The sequence below is a fragment of the Rhinoraja longicauda genome, chromosome 22 (assembly GCF_053455715.1).
Source record: "Rhinoraja longicauda isolate Sanriku21f chromosome 22, sRhiLon1.1, whole genome shotgun sequence".
Lineage (NCBI taxonomy): Eukaryota > Metazoa > Chordata > Chondrichthyes > Rajiformes > Arhynchobatidae > Rhinoraja > Rhinoraja longicauda.
In genome coordinates this window covers 15,459,517-15,481,302 of record NC_135974.1, presented here as the reverse complement: position 1 = coordinate 15,481,302, position 21,786 = coordinate 15,459,517, and the positions used below count along the sequence as shown (strand labels likewise).

The following is a 21,786-nucleotide window of genomic DNA, read 5'->3' as shown; positions in this document are numbered from 1 at the left end:
CTTCCCCGTCCGGTGTCTCCTCGATGGGGCTGCAGACTGCTCCGGATGCAGCATTGGAGACCCAGCTTCGATCCTGCCTATGGGTGCTGTCTGTAAACGTTTGCTCGTTCGCCCTGTGACCATGTGGGTGTTATCCGGGTGCTCCGGTTTCCCCCCACACTCCATAGACGTAAACGTTTGTAGGTTATTTGGCTTCTGTAAATTGCCCTTCGTGTGCAGGATGGAACCAGTGTATGGGGTTGAAGTGGACTTGGTGGGCCGAAGGGCCTGTTTTTGCACTGCAACTCTAAAGCCTAAAAGTTTGAAGTCTAAAGACTGAATCGTCTTTCCTCCTCCCAATCCTGACAGAAACAGACAAAGCCATCCTGCAAGTTTAGTTTAGCAGTTTATTCTATGAGTTTAGTTTCATTTAGTTTATTCAGGATCTCTAAGATGGCGGTGACCTCTATCCAAGATGACACCCAAGCCAGGTGACTCCCTGCGTGCTGGTCTCAGAAGTAGATCTGTAATCATTCATTACAATCACTCCACTCTTTGAAGCCTTTAGTCCAACAGCAACATTCTTTACTTTAACTATGCTCTTCCTAATTTCCTCCCACTAAATGTTTTAGTTCAGAGATACAGTGCAGAAACGGGCCCTTTAGCCCACCAGCGACCCCTGCACATTAACACTATCCTACACACACTAGGGACAATTTACACTTACACCAAGCCAATTAACCTACAAACCTGCACGTCTTTGGAGTGTGGGAGGAAACTGAAGATCTGAGAGAAAATCCACGCGGTCACAGGGAGAACGTACAAACTCCGCATAGACAGCACCCATGGTCAGGGTCCCGATGCTGCAAGCTCTGTCAGGCAGCAGGTCTACTGTTGCACCACCGTGCCATCCATACAGAATAATGAAAGGCATAGAGTGGGTGTGAAAAGAATGTTCCCACTGATGGGGGAGTCTAGGACCAGAGGTCATAGCCTCAGAATTAAAGGGCACTCTTTTAGAAAGGAGGTGAGGAGGAACTTCTTTAGTCAGAGGGTAGTTAATCTGTGGAACTCATTGCCACAGAGGGCTGTGGAGGTCGAGTCAGTGGATATTTTTAAGGCAGAAATAGACAAATTCTTGATTAGAACGAGTGTCAAGGGTTGTGGGGAGAAGGCAGGAAAATGGGAGTAGGAGGCAGAGATCAGCCATGATTGAATGGTGGAGTAGATTCAATGGGCCGAATGGCCCAATTCTACTCCTAGAACTTGTGAAATGTTGTCCTCTATCTGTACACTGTGGACAGCTCGATTGTAATCAGTCTTTCTGCTGACTGTTTAACACGCAACAAAAGCTTTTCACTGTACCTCGGTACACATGACAATAAACTAAACTATTGTCATGCCTCTCTCCTTCCTTATCTCTCCCTTTCTCTATCTCTCACTCTCTGCTTCTACCTCTCTTTATCTCCCTCCCTCTCTCTCTTTATCTCTTTGTCTCTCTCTGTTTCTCCTTCTGTCTTTCTCTCTCCCTCCATCTCTTTTATCCTTCTGTCTATCTCTCTCAGTCTCTCCTACTGCTCTTTTCCTCTCTGTATCTCTCTCCTCCCTCTATCCCTCCCCCTCTCTTTATCTCTCCGTCGATCTTTCTCACCCCTCCCTCTATCTCTTGACACTCTCCATCTCTTCCTCTGTCTATCTCTCACTCTCCTCTTCTCCACCCCATCACCCCCTTTTTTTCTGTGCCATTCATCTCCTATTTATACCTTTCCTAGACACCTTGTGCTACCCTCCCCCCCTCCCCTACCTGCACCATCTTCCCATCACCTCCCTCCACACCTGGGTCCACCTGTAGTCCGCCTACCCCTGCCTCGCCCCTCCCCCCTTTATCGGGCTCTCTCCCTTACACATTCTCTGTACTGATGCAGGGTCTCGACCGGAAACGTCGACCATCCCTCTGCCTCCACAGATGCTGCCCGACCCACTGAGTTCCTCCAGGAGTTGTTTTCTTTGCTTCCTGCAGTTTCAATCTCCCTGGATGAGATGGGTGTGGGAATGGGACTGGGACAGATTTTAAGTGGGGATGGGCTTTGTGTGGGTCATTGTTGGTGAGGATGGTGTTGGCAGGATCAGTAGCAACCGATCCTTCACATCAAAAATACACAGTGCTGGAATAACTTAGCGGGTCAGGCAGCATCTTTACTTTACACATACAGCATGGGAACAAGATCTTCGGTCCACCGAGTCCGCGCTGACCATCGATCACCATGTACACTGGCATCATCATACACATTTGGGAACAAATTACAATTTTTTGCAGTGTGAGAGGAAGCCAGAACACCCAGTAAAAACCCATGCGGTCACAGGGAGAACGTACAAACTCCGTAGACAGCGCCAGTCGTCAGTATCGAACCCGGGTCTTTGGCGCTGTAAGACAGCAACTCTACCATTGCACCACCGTGCCGCCACAATCTCTGGAGAATATGGATAGGTGACAGTTCGGGTCAGGACCCTTCTTCAGACTGATTGCGCTGGGCGGTGGAGAGAAAGCTGGAAGAGCGGTAGGGAACAGAACTAAGCCTGGCGAGTGATAGGTGGATATACGTGAGGGGGAGGGGTTTTGATAGACAGATGGATGAACAAAGGCTATAAATGAAAAGACATAAGGTGTGAGATAAAGATAGAAGGGATACAAATTGTGAAGCCAGAAGAAGGATAGGTAGAAGGGGAAGGGGGGGGGGGGGGGGTGGAGGGTAGAAATGGGTGCTAGCCCAGGGAAGAGAGAGAGGATGGGGGAATGGAAAATAAGAGGGGGATTGTTTGTAGATTAATTGGCCTCTGTAAATCGCCCTTAGTGTGTAGGGAGTGGATGAGAGAGTGGGATAACATAGAATAGCTAACTCACAGGACACAAGAAAGAAGAAGGGTCCTGACCCGAAATGTCACCTATCCACGTTCTCCACAGTTCTGCCTGACCCACTGAGTTACTCCAGCATTTTGTGGTCATTCTTATTTATTACAGCTGGGCTAAACCATGCCTCCTTCCCTCATCTAGTGGAGTATGGCTGCCCCCTGCTGGCTATCTCAGCCGCTACAATGCGTTTGACTAAAACCAGAGGTACAAAGTTGCAAATGTACATTTTAGGCTTATAATTGCCACATGTACCAAGGTACCATGGAAAGCTTTGTTTTGCAAGCTATCCAATGAAAGCAGATAATACTATACCGAAACACAATCAAGTCAAACTCAAGTCCAATAGATAGACCAAAGGGGAAGGTGCAGAGTGCAAAGTATAGTTTTCAGCATTGTAACAAGATGCCAGAGGAGGTACTATAACAACATTTAAAAGGTATTTGGACACGTACATGGATAGGAAAGGTTTAGAGGGATATGGGCCGAATGTGGGCAGGTGGGTTATGATAGATGGGGCATCATGGTCGACATGGGCAAGTTGGGCCGAAGGGCCTGTTTCTGTGCTGTGTGACTCTATGACTATAAACAGGTGATGGAGTACAGTCAATTGTGGAAGAAAAGCAGGTGCAGCACAGTGGAGCAGCGGGAGAGTTGCTGCCTCAACGTGCCACAGACCCAGGTTCAATCCCGACCTCAGGTTCTGTCTGTGAGGAGTTTGCACATTCTCCCTGTGATCGTGTGGGTTTCCTCCGGATGCTCTGGTTTCCTCCCACATCCCAAAGACGCGCAGGTTTGTAAGTTAATTGGCCCTCTGTGGATGGGAAAGTGGGATAACATAGAACTAGTGTGAATGGGTGATCGATGGTTAGAATGGACTTGATGGGCTGAAGGGCCTGTTTCCATGCTGTATCCCTAAAGCATCCAAACAAGTTGCCGAGCACCATCTGCCATTGACCAGGGCTAATAGGACAGGGTGAATTCAGTACCAAGGTTAATGCCTCAAAGCATCTTCCCCAATCACGGAGAGCACAGTGGCGCAGCGGTAGAGTTGCTGCCTTCTAGCGCCAGGGACCCGGGTTTGATCCTGACTACGGGACAGCTCAGTCTACAGGATGGCGAAGACTTGCATCTGAAGATGGATGGCCGAAAGGTGGACTTCTCACCTGAAAACATCAGAAGCTCTAGGGGTTAGAGGAATCTAGGGATATGGTGGAAAAGCAGGCACGGGTTACTGATTGTGGATGATCAGCCATGATCACAATGAATGGCGGTACTGGCTCGAAGGGCCGAATGGCCTCCTCATGCACCTATTTTCTATGTTTCTATGTCTATGTTTCTAAAACAATGAGTTCACCAGATATGGTGCCTTGCCACACCAAGATGGTGTAGGGGGATCAAGAACCAAAATCAAGAATCAAGAATCTGGGCAGCACAGTGGCAGAGTTGCTGCATCACAGCAATAGAGACACGGGTTCGATCCTGACCACGGGTGCTGACTGTACGGAGTTTGCACGTTCTCCCTGTGACTGCGTGGGTTTTCTCCGGGTGCTCCAGTTTCCTCCCACACTCCAAAGACGTACAGGTTTGTAGATTAATTGGCTTAGGTAAAATTATAAATGATCCTGAGTGTGGGATAGTGCTCGTTCATGGGTTGGTCGCTGGGGTTGGCGCGGACTCGGTGGGTCGAAGAGCCTATGACCGTGCTCTATCTCTAAAATCTAAAGAACTGCACAACGGCATTTCAACAAACACTTCATCAAACAGAAATAGAAATATTCATACCCTGTAATGAACAAACCACCAGGGCACCATCTCTAATGGGAATGTTCTCTTACACACTAAAGTTGTCAACGGCAATTGGAAATTTTGAAAATCCAGGCCCTAGACAAAATTTTCAATTAGAACCCAATGATCCAGACACCAGTTAGCAGAATATAGGCCGCACAGCAACCTCTAACGCAAAGAAAAACAATTTTATGGGTAATTTATTTTTAACGTGTTTCGTTATAAATGTGATTTTTCGCAGTGTGCAAGGATCTAACCAAGCAGCAATCCTAATCCCGTTTTATTTTGCCGCGAACCAGCTCCTTTGCTTTCTAGTAAATCACACTCCGACCTCTAACAATCATTATGATTTCTCGATCAATAAAAACAAACTCTCTTGTCGGTCGGCCTTTAAAGTCGCAAACAGGCCAAAACATTTCGAAGAAGCAAAGCATTGTTGTTAATAATGGTTCAGAACCTCACAACTCTGTGTAACGGAAAGCAGTTCTCAGTCGTGAATCACACTGTGTTTCTTCATTATAGGTAACCGTCTGTTTATCTACAAACTCAAGACCTGGCGGATCGCGGCTTCAGGGGGAGCCCGCCGAGCCGGTCCCCAGCGACCGAACGGAAGACCCCAGGGGTCACGGCCTGCAGGAGGAAGCCGCCGAGCTGGTCCCCTGCTCGTTGGACCCGGTGGACCACCGGCCTGGGAGGGGAAGCCCACCGAGCCGGACCCTGCTCGTCCCCCGAAGACCAGAGACCGTGAGGAGGGGGCCGGCGATGACGGACACTATGGGTGAGGAGCGAGACCGGTAGAAGAGGCCCACCACTCCCTCGAGGTCGGCTGCAGGAAGCTAAGGTGGACGGGCGAGGAGAGGGACGTGGTGTCCAAGGTGGCGATAGCTGGAGACCCGCCACAGCTTGGGACTTGCCTGGACTTGCCTGGAACTACAGCTTGGGACTTGCCTGGAACAGGCACCGCGCTTAAGAACTAGAGCGTGAACTTTAAAAATGGCACCATTTGTATGCAGGCTCAGTGGACTATTTCTCTACACTTGCTAATCGAGGGTCGGGGAGATAGCAAAACCCTACTGAACTGTTTCAATTAAAAAATATTTCACTGTGTTAGTACATTGCACATGTGACAATAACAGCACCATTGAACCAAACAGTTTAGAGAACAGCGTTTGCCAATATGCCCTGAACTTTAAAACTTCATAAAGATGAGGTTTCAAAATATAAATCAATAGTTCAAAGGTTGCAGGTTAAAATCTACTTTTTTCTTCCTCGCAATGAATTAAATTAATAAATGAAAAGCAAAATGCTGGAAATTTGATATAAAAACAGAAATTGTTGGAAATATTTAGGTCAGATGGTATCTGTGCAAAGTGAAACAGTTAATATTAAGGGTTAATGTTACCTTAATTACAATATGTTACATGGATAGGATAGATTTAAAGGGATGTGGGCCAAACGCAGGCAGGTCAGACTAGTACCGATGGGGCATCTTGGTCGGCGGAGGCAAGTTGGGCCGAACGGCTTGTTTCCATGCTGCACTGTATGGTTGATGGTCTTTGATCAAAACTGTAAAAGTCTAAAATGAAACAAGTTATAAGAAATTCTCAAAAGCAAAGAGACACAAAGTGCTGGAGGAGCTCAGCGGGTCAGGCAGCATCTCTGGAGGACATGCATAGCTGACATTTCAGGTTGAGACCCTTCTCCACACTCTGGCGCTGTGAAGATCGTGCCCTGGTTGCATTGCCAAAGTGCACCGCCTCGCACTTTTCCACATTAAACTCCATCAACCATTCCTCAGCTGATCAAATCAGCTGCTTTACCTAACGTGACTGCTTTACCAAATACTCCCGTTCAAACTGCAGAGCTGATCCTGAGCTCCATTTGCCCATCACCTTAATTCTCCGCACCCAATCCTACTCTGAACTTTCCATCTTCAACATTTTTAAAGTTTAGTTTAGAGGTACAGCGTGGAAACAGGCCCTTCGGCCCACTGAGTCCTCGCCGACCAGCGATCTCCGTACACGAGCACTACCCGACACACTAGGGACAATTTACCCCAGCCAATTAACTTAACAAACGGAGTGTGGGAGGAAACTGGAGCACCTGGAGAAAACCCACGCGGTCACGGGTAGAACGTACAAACTCCACGCAGACAGCGTCCGCAGTCAGGATTGAACCCGGGTCTCTTGCATTGTAAGGCAGCAACTCTAACACTGCACCCCGTGCCTTTCTGCACTCTTCCAACAAACCCCAGCCTAAACTGGATGTAGCACTACCTCATCTTCCACCTTTCGTAGCCCCCCAGTCCTTAACAAAGAGCTTAACCTCTTCAAATAATCACCACCTTCTCTCAGTCAGCACCAGCTTCACTGCATTTAGCATCGCTTCATCCCCAGCCAAGCACGGACCATCCCTTTTGTCTTCTCTTTACTTTGCTTTAGCTCCAACTCTTCCCCATTCTGGTGAGAGGTCACAGACTCAGAGTCAAAGAGTGTGGAAACAGACTCTTCAGCCCAACTTGCCAACACTGACCAGCATGTCCCATCCACACTAGTCCTACCTGCCTGCATTTGGCCCATATCCCTCTAAACCTATCCTATCCATGTGCCTGTCTAATTGTTTCTTAAATGTTGTGATCGTACCTGCCTCAGCTACCTCCCCTGGCAGATCATTTTATACATCCACCACCCTTTCCATGAAAAAGTTACCCCTCAGATTCCTATTAAATCTTTCCCCCCCCCTCACCTTGAACCTTTGTCATCTAGTTCTTGATTCCCCTACTCTGGGCAAGAGACTCTGTGCATCTACCCGATCCATTGTTCTCATGATTTTATTCACCAAGCGAAAGTCTTAACTCTTCACAGTTTTTCTCTCCACAGATGCTGCCTGACCTACGGAGTGTTTCCAACATTTTATTTGTAGAGCTAGTATGGAAACAGGCCCTTCGGCCCACCCAGTCCACACCAACCATCGATCACCCATTCGCACCATTTCTACGTTATCCCACTTTCTCATCCACTCCCTACATATTTTGGGATGTGGGAGGGAACCGGAGCGCCCGGACGAAACCCACGTAGTCACAGGGAGAATGTGGACCATGCAAACTCCACACAGTGACTGCAGCCGAGGTCAGGATCAAACACGATTCTCTGGCGCTGTGAGGCAGCAGCTCTACCAACTACGCCACTGTGCCGCCCTTCTTTTTTTAACCGAGATTTCCAGCGGCTTTGGCTTCTGGGTCAGCAACTGGACAAGTAAAGAAACAACGGGTGAATCCAAAAGAGACGGTGAGGTTTTGCTCGATAAATGACTCTCGGAAACAGTAAAGTCCGTTGTCCCGAAGGTACAGTCAACTTGTGGGCGGCAGGAATCATTCACTGCTCTGCCTTCACCGCCGGAATCGCTGACCTCTCCGTGTTTTTGGTCAGAGGGGGCAGTTTGTAGTGCAGCTGGCCCCTGGTTGGAAAATCTCATACACATTCACAAGCGGAAACATAGTCAATGCTCCAATCATGGAGCCAAGCTGCACTGCAGCTCCACACCACACCAGGGCGCTGTAGCTCTCATCCCGGAAAATGATTCCAGTCATCACCTTGACATAGGACAGGGTCCCAGTAAATAAAATCCATGAAAGGACCTGTGCAGACAAGAAACATCGCTTGTTATACAAAATCACACCGTGAATTAAGCAAATAGGCACAATTATATCACTGGCTGCATGTAGAAAGGAACCGAAGATAGACACAAAGTGCTGGAGGAGCTCGGCAAGTCGGGCAGCATCCCTCGAGAAAAAAGATGGGTCAATCTGAAGAAGGATTCGGACCTGAAACATCACCCATCCTTTTTCACCAAAGATGCTGCCTGACCCCTTGTGTTATTCCAGCACTGAAGTGGTTGTAGATGGGTTCCATGTCATGAATTCATACAGTCATAGAGTTATACAGCATGGAAACCGGTCCATCGGCCCAACTTGCCCACACCAGCCAGCATGTCTCATCTTCACTAGTCCCACCTGCCTGTCTTTGGCCCATATCCCTCTACACTCTCCGTGTACCTGTCTAAATGTTTCTTAATCATTGTGATAGTACCTGCCTCAACTACTTCCTCCAGCAGCTCGTTCCCGACACCCACCGCCCTTTGTGTGAAACTCTCTTTAGTTTGTTATCCCACTTTCGCATCCAGTCCCGACACACACAAAAAGGGCAATTTACAGGGGCCACTTAATCTACAAACCCGCACATCTTTGGGACATGGGACGAAATCGGAGCACCCGGAGGAAACCCACGCAGACACATGGAGAAAGTGCAAAGTCCACGCAGACAGGAACCCAACTCATGATCGAACCCGGGTCTCTGGCGCTGTGAGGCAGCAGCTCTACCAGCTACACCACTGTGCCGCACTGATTACAACAAAAATATTTCATTAAAAATGTGCAGGAAGAAACCGTAGAGAGAAACAAAATGCTGAGTAATTCAACGGGTCAGGCAGCATCTCTGGGGAAAAGGAATAGATTACATTTTGGGTTGAGACCCTTCTTCAGACCCATAAGAAAAATGTCACTGAAACATGGACACAACAATAGTGTCACAAAAACAAGGAGATAAAATGTGTGTTGCTAGCAGCAATAAAACTCAGAGGAAAAAAATGAACAATGTTATTATGTCTACATAACCTATAATTATGGCAAACATGGTGATAGATTATTAGTTTATGGTGAGAAGTAAAACCTCCTTAAACCACCAAAGTGCTGATGTATAAACACATTAAGCTTGAAACTAATTGGAACAACATTTCTACATTGCACAAACCTAGTCTCAGGGGATAAGGCTGGTTCTCAACCCCAATCACAAACCTGATTAAAAAGTCTCTCTGGATCGAGTTCAACCGTCTATTAATCTTTTGAGGATCACAACACAGATAATAAGGGAGGAATAGGGAAGGATTCCGTTTAGTTTTAGTTTAGAGATACAGCAATGGGAACAAACCCTTCAGCCACGCCACTCACACTCACTTCGTATTATCCCACTTCCACACCCAGTCTTGACACACCAGGGGCAGATTTGTTAGAGGTCAATTAACCTGCAAACCCGCACGTCTTGGGAATGTGGTAGGAAACTGGAGCACCCGGACTGAAGCTACGCGATCACAGGCAGAAGGTGCAAACTCCACACAAACAACGCCCCGAGGATAGGATCGGACCAGGGTATCTGGCTGCCTTAAGCACCTCCTCTTCAATCAAGGAACTCCCAGAAGATTATGGTTAAGAGACCTTTGATTTGGGAATTTGACAAAATGTAATGCTCTTGTTGCTTTAACTTGTTTTCTTTCTTACTTTGATGTTTGTGAATTCCAGCCACTGAAATGCTAGCCTCTGGATTAGGCCTGAACCTAATCAGCAGCTATGACTTCTGATAAACCCTGGGATTTCCTTCCTAAGCCTTGCTATCTCTCTCTCTCTCTCTCTCTCTCTCCGTCTCCCTCACCATCCATCCCCCTTTCCATCATTGTGATGTAGATTAAAATTTACCTCCTTACCCATGTTTGTGATAATCTGCCTAAATATCTCATCAAATTGCTGATGCCAATATCTACACCTCTGTGAAAGAGGTATTTGCAACAATAAATCTATTTTTCCCTCTCAACCCTCTCTCCAGCCTTCACCCCGTAATCGTGACACCTTTACCAATCAAGAACCTATCAATCTCCACTTTACAAACACCTAATTATTTTGCTTCCACTGCCGATTGTGGCAATAAATTCCACAGATTTACCAGCCGCTGGCTAAAGAAATCCCTCCTCATCTCCTTTACATTCAGAGGGTCAGGAGGCATCTCTGAAGGTGGACAGGTGTCGTTTCGGGTCAGGACCCCGTCTTCATACTGAAGAATGGACCCAACCCAAAACGCCGTCAATCCACGTTCTCCACAGATACTGATTGACGCATTGGGATAACTTCGTGTTCAAGGCAAAATCTTCCTTTAGATTTTACTGGAGCCACTTCCACACATTAACTGAGCTGCAGAAAGAGTTAAGGTTGCATTTGCAGTTCCTGAACTGTAAAAGGACAGGGTCAAATGCACAATGTGGGCTCATTATTGATTTACCCATTGTAGTGAGAAATTCAAAAGCAATTGACTCACATGTTGAAGTCTCAGGTCAGTTCTCACGGCCTCCTGCCCACATGAACCAGAGAAGTGAAGGAAGCATTTGGATTACAGACAGCAAATGTACGGACACGGGTCTGGGAATCAGGACTGGCCAGGAATCAGGACTGGCCAGGAGTCAGTTAAGAGTGTTTTATTGTCATATGCCCCAAACAGAACAATGACCTTCTTACTTGCAGTATGTTACAGCATACACAAGTGTGTATATGTGTTTATACACCGATCAGCCAAAACATTATGACCTGATGAGCCAAAACATTATGACCACCTGCCTAATATGCTGTTGGTCCTCCATGTGCAGACCCATACGCAGCAGGGTGCGATGCACTGTGTATTGTGACACATTCCTCCTGTGACCACCATTAAAATTTTCTGTGACTTGTGCCACAGTAGACCTTCTGCCCTCGCGCATCGATGAGCCTTGGGCGCCCAACACCCTGTCGCCGGTTTGTGGTTTGTCCCTCCTCGGACCACTGTCGGTAAGTACTCACCACTGCTGACTGGGAGCATCCCACAAGCCTTGCCGTTTCAGAGATGCTCTGACCCAGTCATCTGGCCATAACAATTTGGCCCTTGTCAAAGTCGCTCAGGTCTTTACTCCTGCCCATTTCTCCTGCATCCAACACATCAACTTCAAGCACTGACTGTTCACTTGCTGCCTAATATATCCCACCCCTTGAAAAGGTGCCATTGTAACAAGATAATTAATGTTATTCACTTCGCCTGTCAGTGGTCATAATGTTTTGGCTGATCGGTGTATATTCTTACATACATGTACACATATATAGCACATACATACACTTAAAACAAACAAACAATAATAGTGCAAAAAGACTGAAACAATGCCCTCAAGTCTGTATCTCTAAAACTAAAACTGAAGGAGTTAGCTGAGGCAGACACTATGATACCATTTAAAACACACTTGGACAGGTATATGGACAGGAGTTATGGAGGGATCCGGGTCAAACGGGCAGTTGGGACCAGCTTAGATGGGGCATCTTGGTCGGCGTGGACGTGTTGGGCTGATGGGCCTGTTTCCATGCTGTATGACCTCATACAGTGCTGGAGTACCCAACGGATCAGGCAGCATCTGGACAGATAACATATCGGGTCGAGACCTGTATGAATTTATGTCTTCTATGACTTCTAATCCTTCAGCCACAAGTACAGCAATACCCGAGGAATATAAAGTGAGTAGGAAAGAACACAAGCAGGTGATTAGAACCAAGAGGGACCACGAAATATCATTGGTGAGTCGGATTAAGGAAATTCCCAAGGCTTTTTATATGTACGTTCACTGCATAACCGTTGCTACTCACGATGAGGGCAGAGCCCGCTGAGGAGTGCTGGAGTAAGGGGCAGGGACTCAGAGCAGCCATGGCCATGTTATAGGCACCAAACATCGTTCCCAGCACAGACAGGAACGCCAACAGCACCAAGGACCTGGGGAAGGAAAAGGCAAGAAGATCGTCAACGTTTTGTTGCAACCGCTGCTAACAAATTGTTCCTTCAGTCATAAATCTAGTTCTGAAAATCATTTCTGACACAAATACCAAATGAGAAGACCCTTTTGTAATGAGATAACTGGGGAGAGAGGGGGGAGAGAGGGAGGGGGAGAGAGGGGGGAGGGAGAGAGGGGGGGCAGAGAGGGAGAGAGGCAGAGAGGGAGAGAGGCAGAGAGGCAGAGAGGCAGAGAGGCAGAGAGGCAGAGAGGCAGAGAGGCAGAGAGGCAGAGAGGCAGAGAGACAGAGAGACAGAGAGACAGAGAGACAGTATAATGAGAATTAAAACCACATTGTTATTTTATAAATATTTTTGTTATATATTACATAGAACATTTTATATTCTATTATATATATCCCTCTCTCTCTCTCTCTCTGTTCGTGTTTTTATTTTTATATATATATATATATTGTGGAGGCCCACACATCGTGTAAGCACTCTGTTTAATCATTAACCGAATACATGCCCGACTTTCAATCCCAACAGCCAAATCCTTTGTTCTCCTGGCACACGAATGCCCGCCCCCCTGACCGTGTGGCCCGGATCACGCCCGGTCCACATGAGAGTTTGAGCCCGACAAACGAAGGTTCGATACCAAAGTGGCTCGGCCCGCCACATCACCCCCCCCCCCCCCTCCCCCAGAACCAGAGTAATGGGGGCGGTTAGGCTGACGAGTGAGGCGGCCTGATCTCATGTACGTGTCTCCTGTGTCTGGGGTCGCAGCTGGCAGAGTTGAGGGCGGGTGGCAGAGTTGAGGGCGGGTGCGGTCGGGATGGTGGACGCCCTCTGCGTGGGGTTGTGCCACCTGCACTGGTTGGTCAATGTCCAAGTGTGCCGGCTTAAGACGGAGACAGTCTCATGCCTGCCGGCCCACGTCGATGACAAAGGTCGTGGCACCGTGTTGCAGCACCTGGAAGGGTCCCTCGTAAGGGCTTTGCAGTGGCGTACAGCGGGAATCGCGGCGACTTGCGTCCAGCACATTGCAGGCAAATGCAAGCGGGTCGCAGATGCGTGGTCCAGCACCGCCATCACTGCCATCCACGCTTTGGCCCCGGGTGTCGACTACAGGGCCATGGTGCGGTGGAATCTTTCCAGTTCTCTCTATAACAACTTTGTTCTCTTGGACTAGTTACAACACCTCTGCTTTCAGATTCCACAATCCATTTTTACAGCCCCCAGTGCCAGCTGCAACCAGTCCCTGCCTTAATCACTCTTCCTGTCATCATTTTATTGTATTCACGTATCTGCGAACCTTGCACCAGGTAACAAGCAGCAAGAACGCCAGGCATGCATGTCCCTTATTCAGCTGTTTGGACGGGTAGGGAGTGAACCGTCGTTTTGATGTGCAGCTTTGGTAAAACCTGACTCGTACCAGATAACATATAATATTTTCCATGAAAAGGATACAAAGTGCTGGAGTAACTCAGCGTGTCAGGCAGCATCACTGGGGAACATTGACAGGTGGTATTCCGGATTGGGACCCTTCTTCAAGATAGTTGAACAGTCTGAAGAAGGGTTCAGACCCGAAACATCACCTACTTTAGTTTAGGGGTTGACTTTATTGTGACATGTACCGAGGTACAGTGAAAAGCTTTTGTTGCGTGCTAACCAGTCAGCGGAAAGACAATACATGATTACAATCGAGCCATCCACATCTATTCATGTTCTCCAGAGATGCTGCCTGACACGTTGAGTTACTCCAGCACTTTGTGTCTTTCCCCCCCCCCCATAAACCAGCACCTGCAGTTCCTTGTGTGTCAAAGATGGAGGGCATAACTTTAAGGTGAGAGGGGCAAGGGGGCAAAGTTTAAACGAGGTGAGCAGGGTTTTTTTTACGGAGAGTGGTGGGTGTCTGGAACGCACTGCCAGGGGTGGAGGTGGAGACAGGTATAAGAGGCTGTTAGATAGGCACGTGGAAGTGCAGGGGATGGAGAGAAACGGATGATGTGCACACACAGTTTATCTTGGCGTGTTCCTGTGCAGCGCCGTATTCTTCAATGTCCAGTATTTACTTTAGTTTAGTTTGGAGATACAGCATGGAAAAAGGCCCTTTGGTCCACTGAGTCCACTGCAACCAATGATCTGGTTCTATTCTGCACCCTATGGTCAATTTATAGAAGCCAGTTAACCTGCAAACCTGCAGGTCTCTGAGTGTGGGAGGAAACCAGAGAAAACCCACGCGGTCACAGGGACAAAGTGCAAACTCCGTACAGACAGCACCCGTGGTCAGGATCGAACCTGGGTCTCTGGCGCTGTGAGGCAGCAACTCTACCGCTGCTCCACCCTGTGCCACCCACTGTGTTCTAAATCTGTCCAGGGAGTGAATGGGGGAGAAATAGATTACTGTGTTTACTAGAGAAAGTCAGTGAGGTTACTGTGACCTGGATAACATCGTAAACTGGTAGATGAAAGCACTGCTGGAGGGAAAGAGCAAAGAGCAGTGGAGCGAAGAGCAGAGTTCAGGCAACAAATGCCAATGGTTTCCATGGGGAAAGGAGAAAATAAGTAACATTATAAACATTGCCAATCTTAACATTATAAACATTGCCAAACATTGCCTAAGATTGCCCTTCCTTTATTCCTTGGAGCGCAGGAGCGCAGGAGGATGAGGAGTGATCTTATTGAGGCGTATAAAGTCATTGGAGGGATGGATAGGGTGAATGCACTGTCTTTTGTTGAGAGTAGGAGAATCAAGAACCAGAGGACAGGCTTAAGGTGAGAGGGGGGAAAGATTTAATAGGAACCCATGTGATAACTTTTTCACACATGGGTGTATGGAACGAGCTGCCAGAGGAGGTAGTTAAGGCAGGTGCTAGCACAACATTCACAAAACATTTGGACAGATACACAGATAGGAAAAGTTTGAAGAAGGGTCTCGACCCAAAACGTCGCCCATTCCTTCTCTCCTGAGATGCTGCCTGACCTGCTGAGTTACTCCAGCATTTGTGAATAAATGTTTAGAGGGATCATCGCAGGGATCAGGGGTTAGAGGCATCAGGGAGCATTGCTGGAGAAAAGGGATAGGTGACGTCACGGGTTGGAACCCTTCTTCAGACTGAAAGTGGGAGGAGGACTGGAGGTAGAATAAGGGGGCAGAGATACAAGGATGTGAACAGTGGACTGACAGGATGACTTGGGTGGAGGGGGGTGGGGGGAGGGGAGGGAATGGAGGGGTTACTTGAAATTAGAGATATTAACGTTCGTGTTTCGGGTAGACACAAAATGTTGGAGTAACTCAACAGGACAGACAGCATCTCTGGAGAGAGGGAATGGGTGACTTTCCGGGTCGAGACCCTTCTTCAGACTCGTGTTTCGACTTCTGACCCGAAACATCACCTATTTCTTTTCTCCAGAGATGCTGCCTGACCTGCTGAGTTACTCCAGCATTTTGTGTCTTTCTTTTCCTAGGCAGCCTGGAGCTTAAAGATGGCAAATGTGTTTGAAGATGCTGAAGGACACAAATGAAAAATGCCAGTGTTGCTGATGTTGGACTCAGCAAAGACCCTGCAGTTAATCGTCATGGAGGGCTGATTGTACTCCCTCTTGCTCTTGATAATAAAATTGTCAATCGTAATCGCAAGCAGATACTTACTGATCCATAAAACATTGTCCTCAGGGCTCGGAAATAGCAGGGTCAACAAGCCTCTATCTCAATAACAGGTCTATTATTAAACTTTCTGCAAAGCAGAACAATTTATTCTGATTAAAATGCGCAATTGCTCTCAGGCAAATTCCATTGCATCCCATTTCTGGCTGTCCCAACAGATTAGCATGGTTTGGGAACAGCTGCATCCAAGGCCCCAACAAATTGCAGAGTTGTGGAGGCAGCCCAGACAATCACCCACTGACTCCATCCACGCTGCCTCGGCAAGGCCACCAGCATAATCAAGGACCAGTCTCACCCTGGTCTCTTCCTCTTCTCCCCTCTCCCATCAGGCAAAAGATTCAGAAGCTTGAAAACGCACACCTCCAGATTCAGGGATTTCTTCCCAGCTGTTATCAGGCAACTGAACCATCCTGTCACCAGCTGGAGAGCGGTCCTGACCAGTCGACCTCATTGGAGACCCTCTGCCTATCTTTAATCAGACTTTACTGGACTTTATCTAATAAACTAAACCAAGCTCAAGAGATGCACTAACATGGTATCATAAAATCATAAGAACATAGTATTAGAATGAGGCCATTCAGCCCATCGGGCAGAATAAAAGGATCTACCTTTAGACTGGAGACGAGGAGGAATTTCTGTAGATAGACACAAAAACCTGGAGCAACTCAGCGGGACGGGCAGCATCTTTGGAGAGAAGGAATGTGTGATGAATCTGTAGATTCATTGCCACAGATAGCTTGAAGGCCAAGTCATTGGGTATTTTTAAAGTGGAGATTCACAGGTTCTTGATTAGTAAGGGAGTCAAAGGTGAGAAAAGGCAGGGGAGTGGGGTTGAGAGGGAAAAATAGATCAGCCATGATCGAATGGTAGTGTAGACTCGATGGGGAGAGAAGCCTAATTCTGGTCCTATGTCTAATGATGTCCAATGCAAGATTCAACCCTGCATTTTGTTATGTCTGCAAAATATTTTGCATTTATACATGACACAAGAGACTGCAGATGCTGAAAGCTTACCCATTTCTCCCAACATCTCCCCAAACCTACCCCCACTCCCCAGTCACCCGGCTCCTTTCCCCTTCTTTGTACACACATCTCCCACTCCCGAGTCCCCCCATTTCCCCTCTTACGAAGGGTTCCAACCCGAAACGTCACCCGTCCTTTTTCTCCAGAGATGCTGCCTGACCCACTGAGTTGCTCTAGCACTTCATGTCTATCTAAAGTAAACAATATCCGACCAACAGATTGAAAGCATTGAGATTACCAAGGTACAATCTCTCAAATGCAGGGGAGGACAGTCTTTAGCATCCATTACTCATATTTACAATGAAATCTTCAGGGTCTATCTTCCCTCCTATCTCCCATTCTTTCTCCTCATCGCTGCCCCTTGAAAGGACCACAACGATGTTCCCACGGTGAGACCTACCTGTTGGGCAGGATCAAAGCGATGACACAGGCGCCGGGATTAGCCATGGAGCTCAAGGCAGCAGAGAGGTGGTAGGCAGTGTTACCATAGGGCAAACACGAATAGCTCTGCACTGACGGAAGGAACCCGTTGGTCAATGAATTCACCCAGAGCACCAGAAGGTAGAGGAACAGAAGCTGGTGCCTGGAATACCCACTGAGCTCTCTAGCTGACAGGCTTTGCATTTCCACCACCAGCTTAGAATTGGCCGCCTGCTTCTGAAGGTCAGTCAGCCTGTGGGCTTGGACATCAGCTGGTCGCTTGGGGATGGATTTACTCACTTCCCGTTCAATGGTGAAGACGGGCGCTACTTGAGCGGCGGTTCGCTTGTCGCTGGGACTCCTGCAGGGTAGCAGGGTTACTCGAGTGAGGAGAACAAAAGCCACCAAGCAGAAGACCATCATGACTGTGAGGAAAACCAGGAAGGTCTCGGTGGTGAAGTTGGCCTGCACATAGTGGGTTTCCACCTGGTGGAGGCCGGCTCCGTCGGTGAGGTTCCCCGCGGTCCCGTTGTCCGCCTTCGAGACGTTGACGCACATTATCATCCCGGCTCCCTGGCCGATTGCCACCAAACCCGGCACAAAACCACTCAGGCCCTCCCCAATGAAGTAAGTGGTGATGTATGTTGCGTGTAGCCTCATCATGAAGGGGAGGAAGGTCACAGAGGACGTGCAGTCCACCAAGGATAAGAAAAAGGTCAATATGAGGAACGCTGTGCTGTGGAGTTTGCCCGCCAGGAGTGTCGTTTCCCTCCAGAAGAAGACCAACAATAAGCTGGCCAAGAGGCCGATGCTGATAATGACGTAAATGGCGATGATCTCCTTCATCTTCCCCGGTGCAAACTTGTGCATGAGGGTGACGCACAGAGGCCCCACGTTGGCCAGCTGGATGATGATGGTGAGGTAGGAGGGTAGGTCCCAACCTTCAGGCAACACGTTCACGATGAGTGGCAACTCCACCCAAAGGCCATTGATGGCGATCCATGAGCCCATGCCGAATATACAAGCCAGTAGATGCACAGCGAGGGCCATGGTGCCGCACAAGACAACTCAGTCTACGCGACGGCGAGGACTTGCATCTGAGGATGGATGGCCGAAAGGTGGACCTCTCTCCTGAAAACATCAAAGGAAAACAATGAGTTCATCAGACATGATGCCATGCCACACCAAGGTGGTTTTACCCAGAGTAGGGGATTCAAGAACCAGAATCAATGAATCTAGGCGGCACGGTGGCTCAGCAGTAGAGTTGCCTCCTCACAGCACCAGAGACCAGGGTTCGATTCTGACTACGGGTGTTGTCTGTAAGGAGTTTGTACGTTCTTCCTATGACCATGAGGGGTTTCTCCAAGTGTTCCCCTTTCCTCCCACACTCCAAAGACGTGCGTGTTTGTAGATTAATTGGCTTCTGTAAATTGTCACCAGTGTGTAGGATCGAACTAGTGTATGGGTGATCATTGGGCGGTGTTGACCTGGTAGATCAAAGGGCATCTTTCCAAGCTGCTCTAAACTAAACCAAACCAAACTTAGCAAGAGGACATAGGTTTAAGGTGAGAGGGCAATCTAAGAGGTCATTTTTTCACACAGAGGGTATATACCTCAGGGGAGGTAGTTGAGGCAGGTACTATAACAACATTTAAAAGACAGTTGGACTGGTACGTGGACAGGAGAGGTTTAGCGGGGTATGGGCATGGTGTGGATGGGGGAAGCTTGGGTCGGCATGGGCAATTTGGGCCGAAGGGCCTGTTTCTGTGCCATATGACTCAATGGCTCTCAATATGCAAGGAACTGCAGATGTTGGAATCCCGAGCAAAACACAAAGTGCTGGAAGAAGTCAATGGATCAGGCGACATCTGTGGAGTGAATGGACAGACAATGTTTTGGGTCGAGACCCTTCTTCAGAGGGTCTTCTGAAGGATCTGAAAGTTCCCGAACGGAAACGCCGCCTGTCCATTCCCTCCACTTGGGATGAAGTGCCTTGTTACATGCTGTATAATTGTATGACTCTGTGGTGGGTCAGAATCAGTGGGCTGAAGGGCCTGTTTTGGTCTTGTATGACTCAGCAGTGTGCCTCCATGACCCCTCATCCATTAATCCCACTGAAAATGAGCCCTTTGAATTTGAAGTCCTATCCACGATACTGTGTAACCCGCCCCTTTTAAGCCACTGTTGCTATGGTGAAACTAATTATTCATTCCTTTTATTTCCTCCAAATCTTTCTCCTTCCTCGACATGTTCCAAAGGTGACGTCAGCAGAGCACAGCCATTCTGTTACCACACTCAGCAAATAAATGATTTACAAAGAGTCTGCGGGAGCCTTTCAAATGTGTTTGCTTTGGATATTCACGGAGATGGAGAAATCTGACCATGGACACATCTTCAGCGGCGCAAAGGGTGGCACGGTGGTAGAGCTGCAGCCTCACAGCGCCAGAGACCCGGGTTCAATCCCAACTACAGGTGCTACGTATGGAGTTTGCATGTTCTCCCTGTGACCGCGTGGGTTGATTCCGGGTGCTCCGGTTTCACACTTGCAGCAGCACAACCTCTTTGTAAACATGGTACTCAATAGATAACATGACCAGCAAAGAAAAATAAAAAGTTCATTAAAAAAATTTTTAAACCAATATAATGCAAAACAAATGAGAGACCCAAGTTCCTAGTGCAGCCAAGGCAGTTCATAGTTCGGAGTTTAGTTGGGAGTTCGTAGTGTTCTAGATCCTGACCTCGTGTGCTAGATGTGTGGGATTTGCATGGTCTCCCTGTGACCGTGTGGGTTTCCTCCAGGTGCTCCGGTTTCCTCCCATATCCCAAAGGCCTGCGGGTATGTAAATGAATTGACCTCTGTAAATTGCCACTAATGTGTAGGGAGTGAATGAGAAAGTGGAATAACAGAATTAGTGTGAACGGGTAATTGATGGTCGGCATAGACTCGGTGGGCCAAAGGACCTGTTTCCATGCTGTAACTTTTAATCAATCAAACTAGTGTGAACAAGTCTTCGATAGTTTACTTTGGACTTTAGAGATACAGTGCGGATACAGAAGCCATTTAACCTATAAACATTGGAATGTGGGAGGAAACCGGAGCACAAGGTGGAAACCCACGTGGTCACAGGGGAACGTACAAACTCTGTGCAGACAGCTCCCATCGCCAGGATTGAACCCAGGTCTCTGGTGTGTAAGGCGGCAACTCTACCGCTGCACCACTGTGTCGCCCTCGGAAAGATTGTAGGGGTTGGTGTGGATTCAGTAGGCTGAATGGCCTGCTACCATGCTGTGTCTCTAGATCTAAGACTAAAACTGAAGTTTGGAGTTTTTATATAAGCAAAAAGGTTGCATGAACAAGAAGGTTTATGGAGAGAGAGAGAGAGGTCAGTCCTAATGTTGCTTTTAATTTATTAGGGAGAAATGCAGCCATGTAAAAATCCTGATCCATTAATTGTTGCAGCAGTGATTTTAATTACAAATTAAACGCACCGACATATCCCACATCACTCAAATGCCTTTGTTCCCTGACCTCTCCATTCCTTCCCTCCTTCTACTTAAAACCTACTTCTGCCTTAATGTGCTTTAGTTTTAATATATGTTTAGTAACATCTTACATGAAGCATCTTTTAAACGCTCTACTACCTTAAACTTACTACATAAGACTCTTTTTTTTTGCTACTGAAAGTTTTTGACACACATCACAAGTTCCAAGAACTCTAGTGTTTCAAGAAGATCAAACCAAGGAATCACTTTTTAAGCTCTCTTCGTCCATGAATACACACTCACATAAAGCCCGTACTCTGAACAATATTCACACACACACACACACACACACACACACACACAGAGACAGACTGGGGGGCTTACACACACACAAAGGTGCTCAGATCTCCCCTTTAGACAAGATGACAGAGTGTCCTACCTTGCAGAAGGAAATGGCCATTCAAGTTCCCTAAGTGTAATTCGGAGTGCAATGCGATAGTACTAGGCTGTTTCCGCTCCAGTTCACTTGGGCACATGTCCAAACCACAGCCCCGAACGCTCTCTTGTCCAATAACACTCACCCTACCACCACATGTTGTTCTTTGGCTTCTGTCCAGCTGCCTTTCCCAACATAAGAATAGGGTGCATTTTGTAAGTTTAGACAAAGGACATTCAGATACCTTAAACACATACAAAGTGCTGGAGTAACTCAACGGGTCAGGCAGCACCTCTGGACAAAAACGATGGGCGACGTTTCATGTCTGGACCCTTTACCTTCATCTTCCATTTGCAAACTGCTTTATGTAAAATAATTGTTAATAAGCCAATTGATCGTCTATCTCCAGTTTTAATCTGGAGCCACCAGATCCAGCTTCCAGTTTCTGGGACTGTACTTCTGCCTAAGAAATTGC

General features: G+C 47.7%; 2 protein-coding genes across 2 annotated transcripts in view; one reads left to right on the top strand and one right to left on the bottom strand.

The window, feature by feature from the left end:
* LOC144604424 (uncharacterized) overlaps positions 1 to 5,813 on the top strand; it is a 267,429-nt gene extending 261,616 nt beyond the window's left edge. Inside the window, exon 3 of the mRNA XM_078418818.1 lies at positions 5,198 to 5,813. Coding sequence (XP_078274944.1) covers positions 5,198 to 5,473 — 276 coding nt within the window. The 3' untranslated portion in view covers positions 5,474 to 5,813. The remainder of the gene's footprint in view (positions 1 to 5,197) is intronic.
* slc52a3-1 (solute carrier family 52 member 3-1) lies at positions 2,222 to 21,396 on the bottom strand. Its single transcript, XM_078418815.1, has 4 exons — positions 21,315 to 21,396; positions 17,373 to 18,523; positions 12,159 to 12,282; positions 2,222 to 8,312 (listed from the first exon to the last, which is right to left on the bottom strand). Exons 2-4 carry the CDS (start codon positions 18,440 to 18,442, stop codon positions 8,100 to 8,102), a joined length of 1,407 nt encoding a protein of 468 aa, XP_078274941.1. The 5' UTR covers positions 18,443 to 18,523; positions 21,315 to 21,396; the 3' UTR covers positions 2,222 to 8,099.
* Between the last annotated feature and the right edge of the window lie 390 nt (positions 21,397 to 21,786).

Excerpts from the sequence above, each read along its gene's own strand:
- slc52a3-1 (XM_078418815.1), bottom strand. The coding sequence starts at position 18,442 with ATGGCCCTCGCTGTGCATCTACTGGCTTGTATATTCGGCATGGGCTCA. Across the intron at positions 12,283-17,372 it reads GCTTTGATCCTGCCCAACAG|GTCCTTGGTGCTGTTGGCGT; the intron begins GTAGGTCTCACC and ends TTCCTTCCCCAG. Across the intron at positions 8,313-12,158 it reads CAGCGGGCTCTGCCCTCATC|GTCCTTTCATGGATTTTATT; the intron begins GTGAGTAGCAAC and ends TTGTCTGCACAG.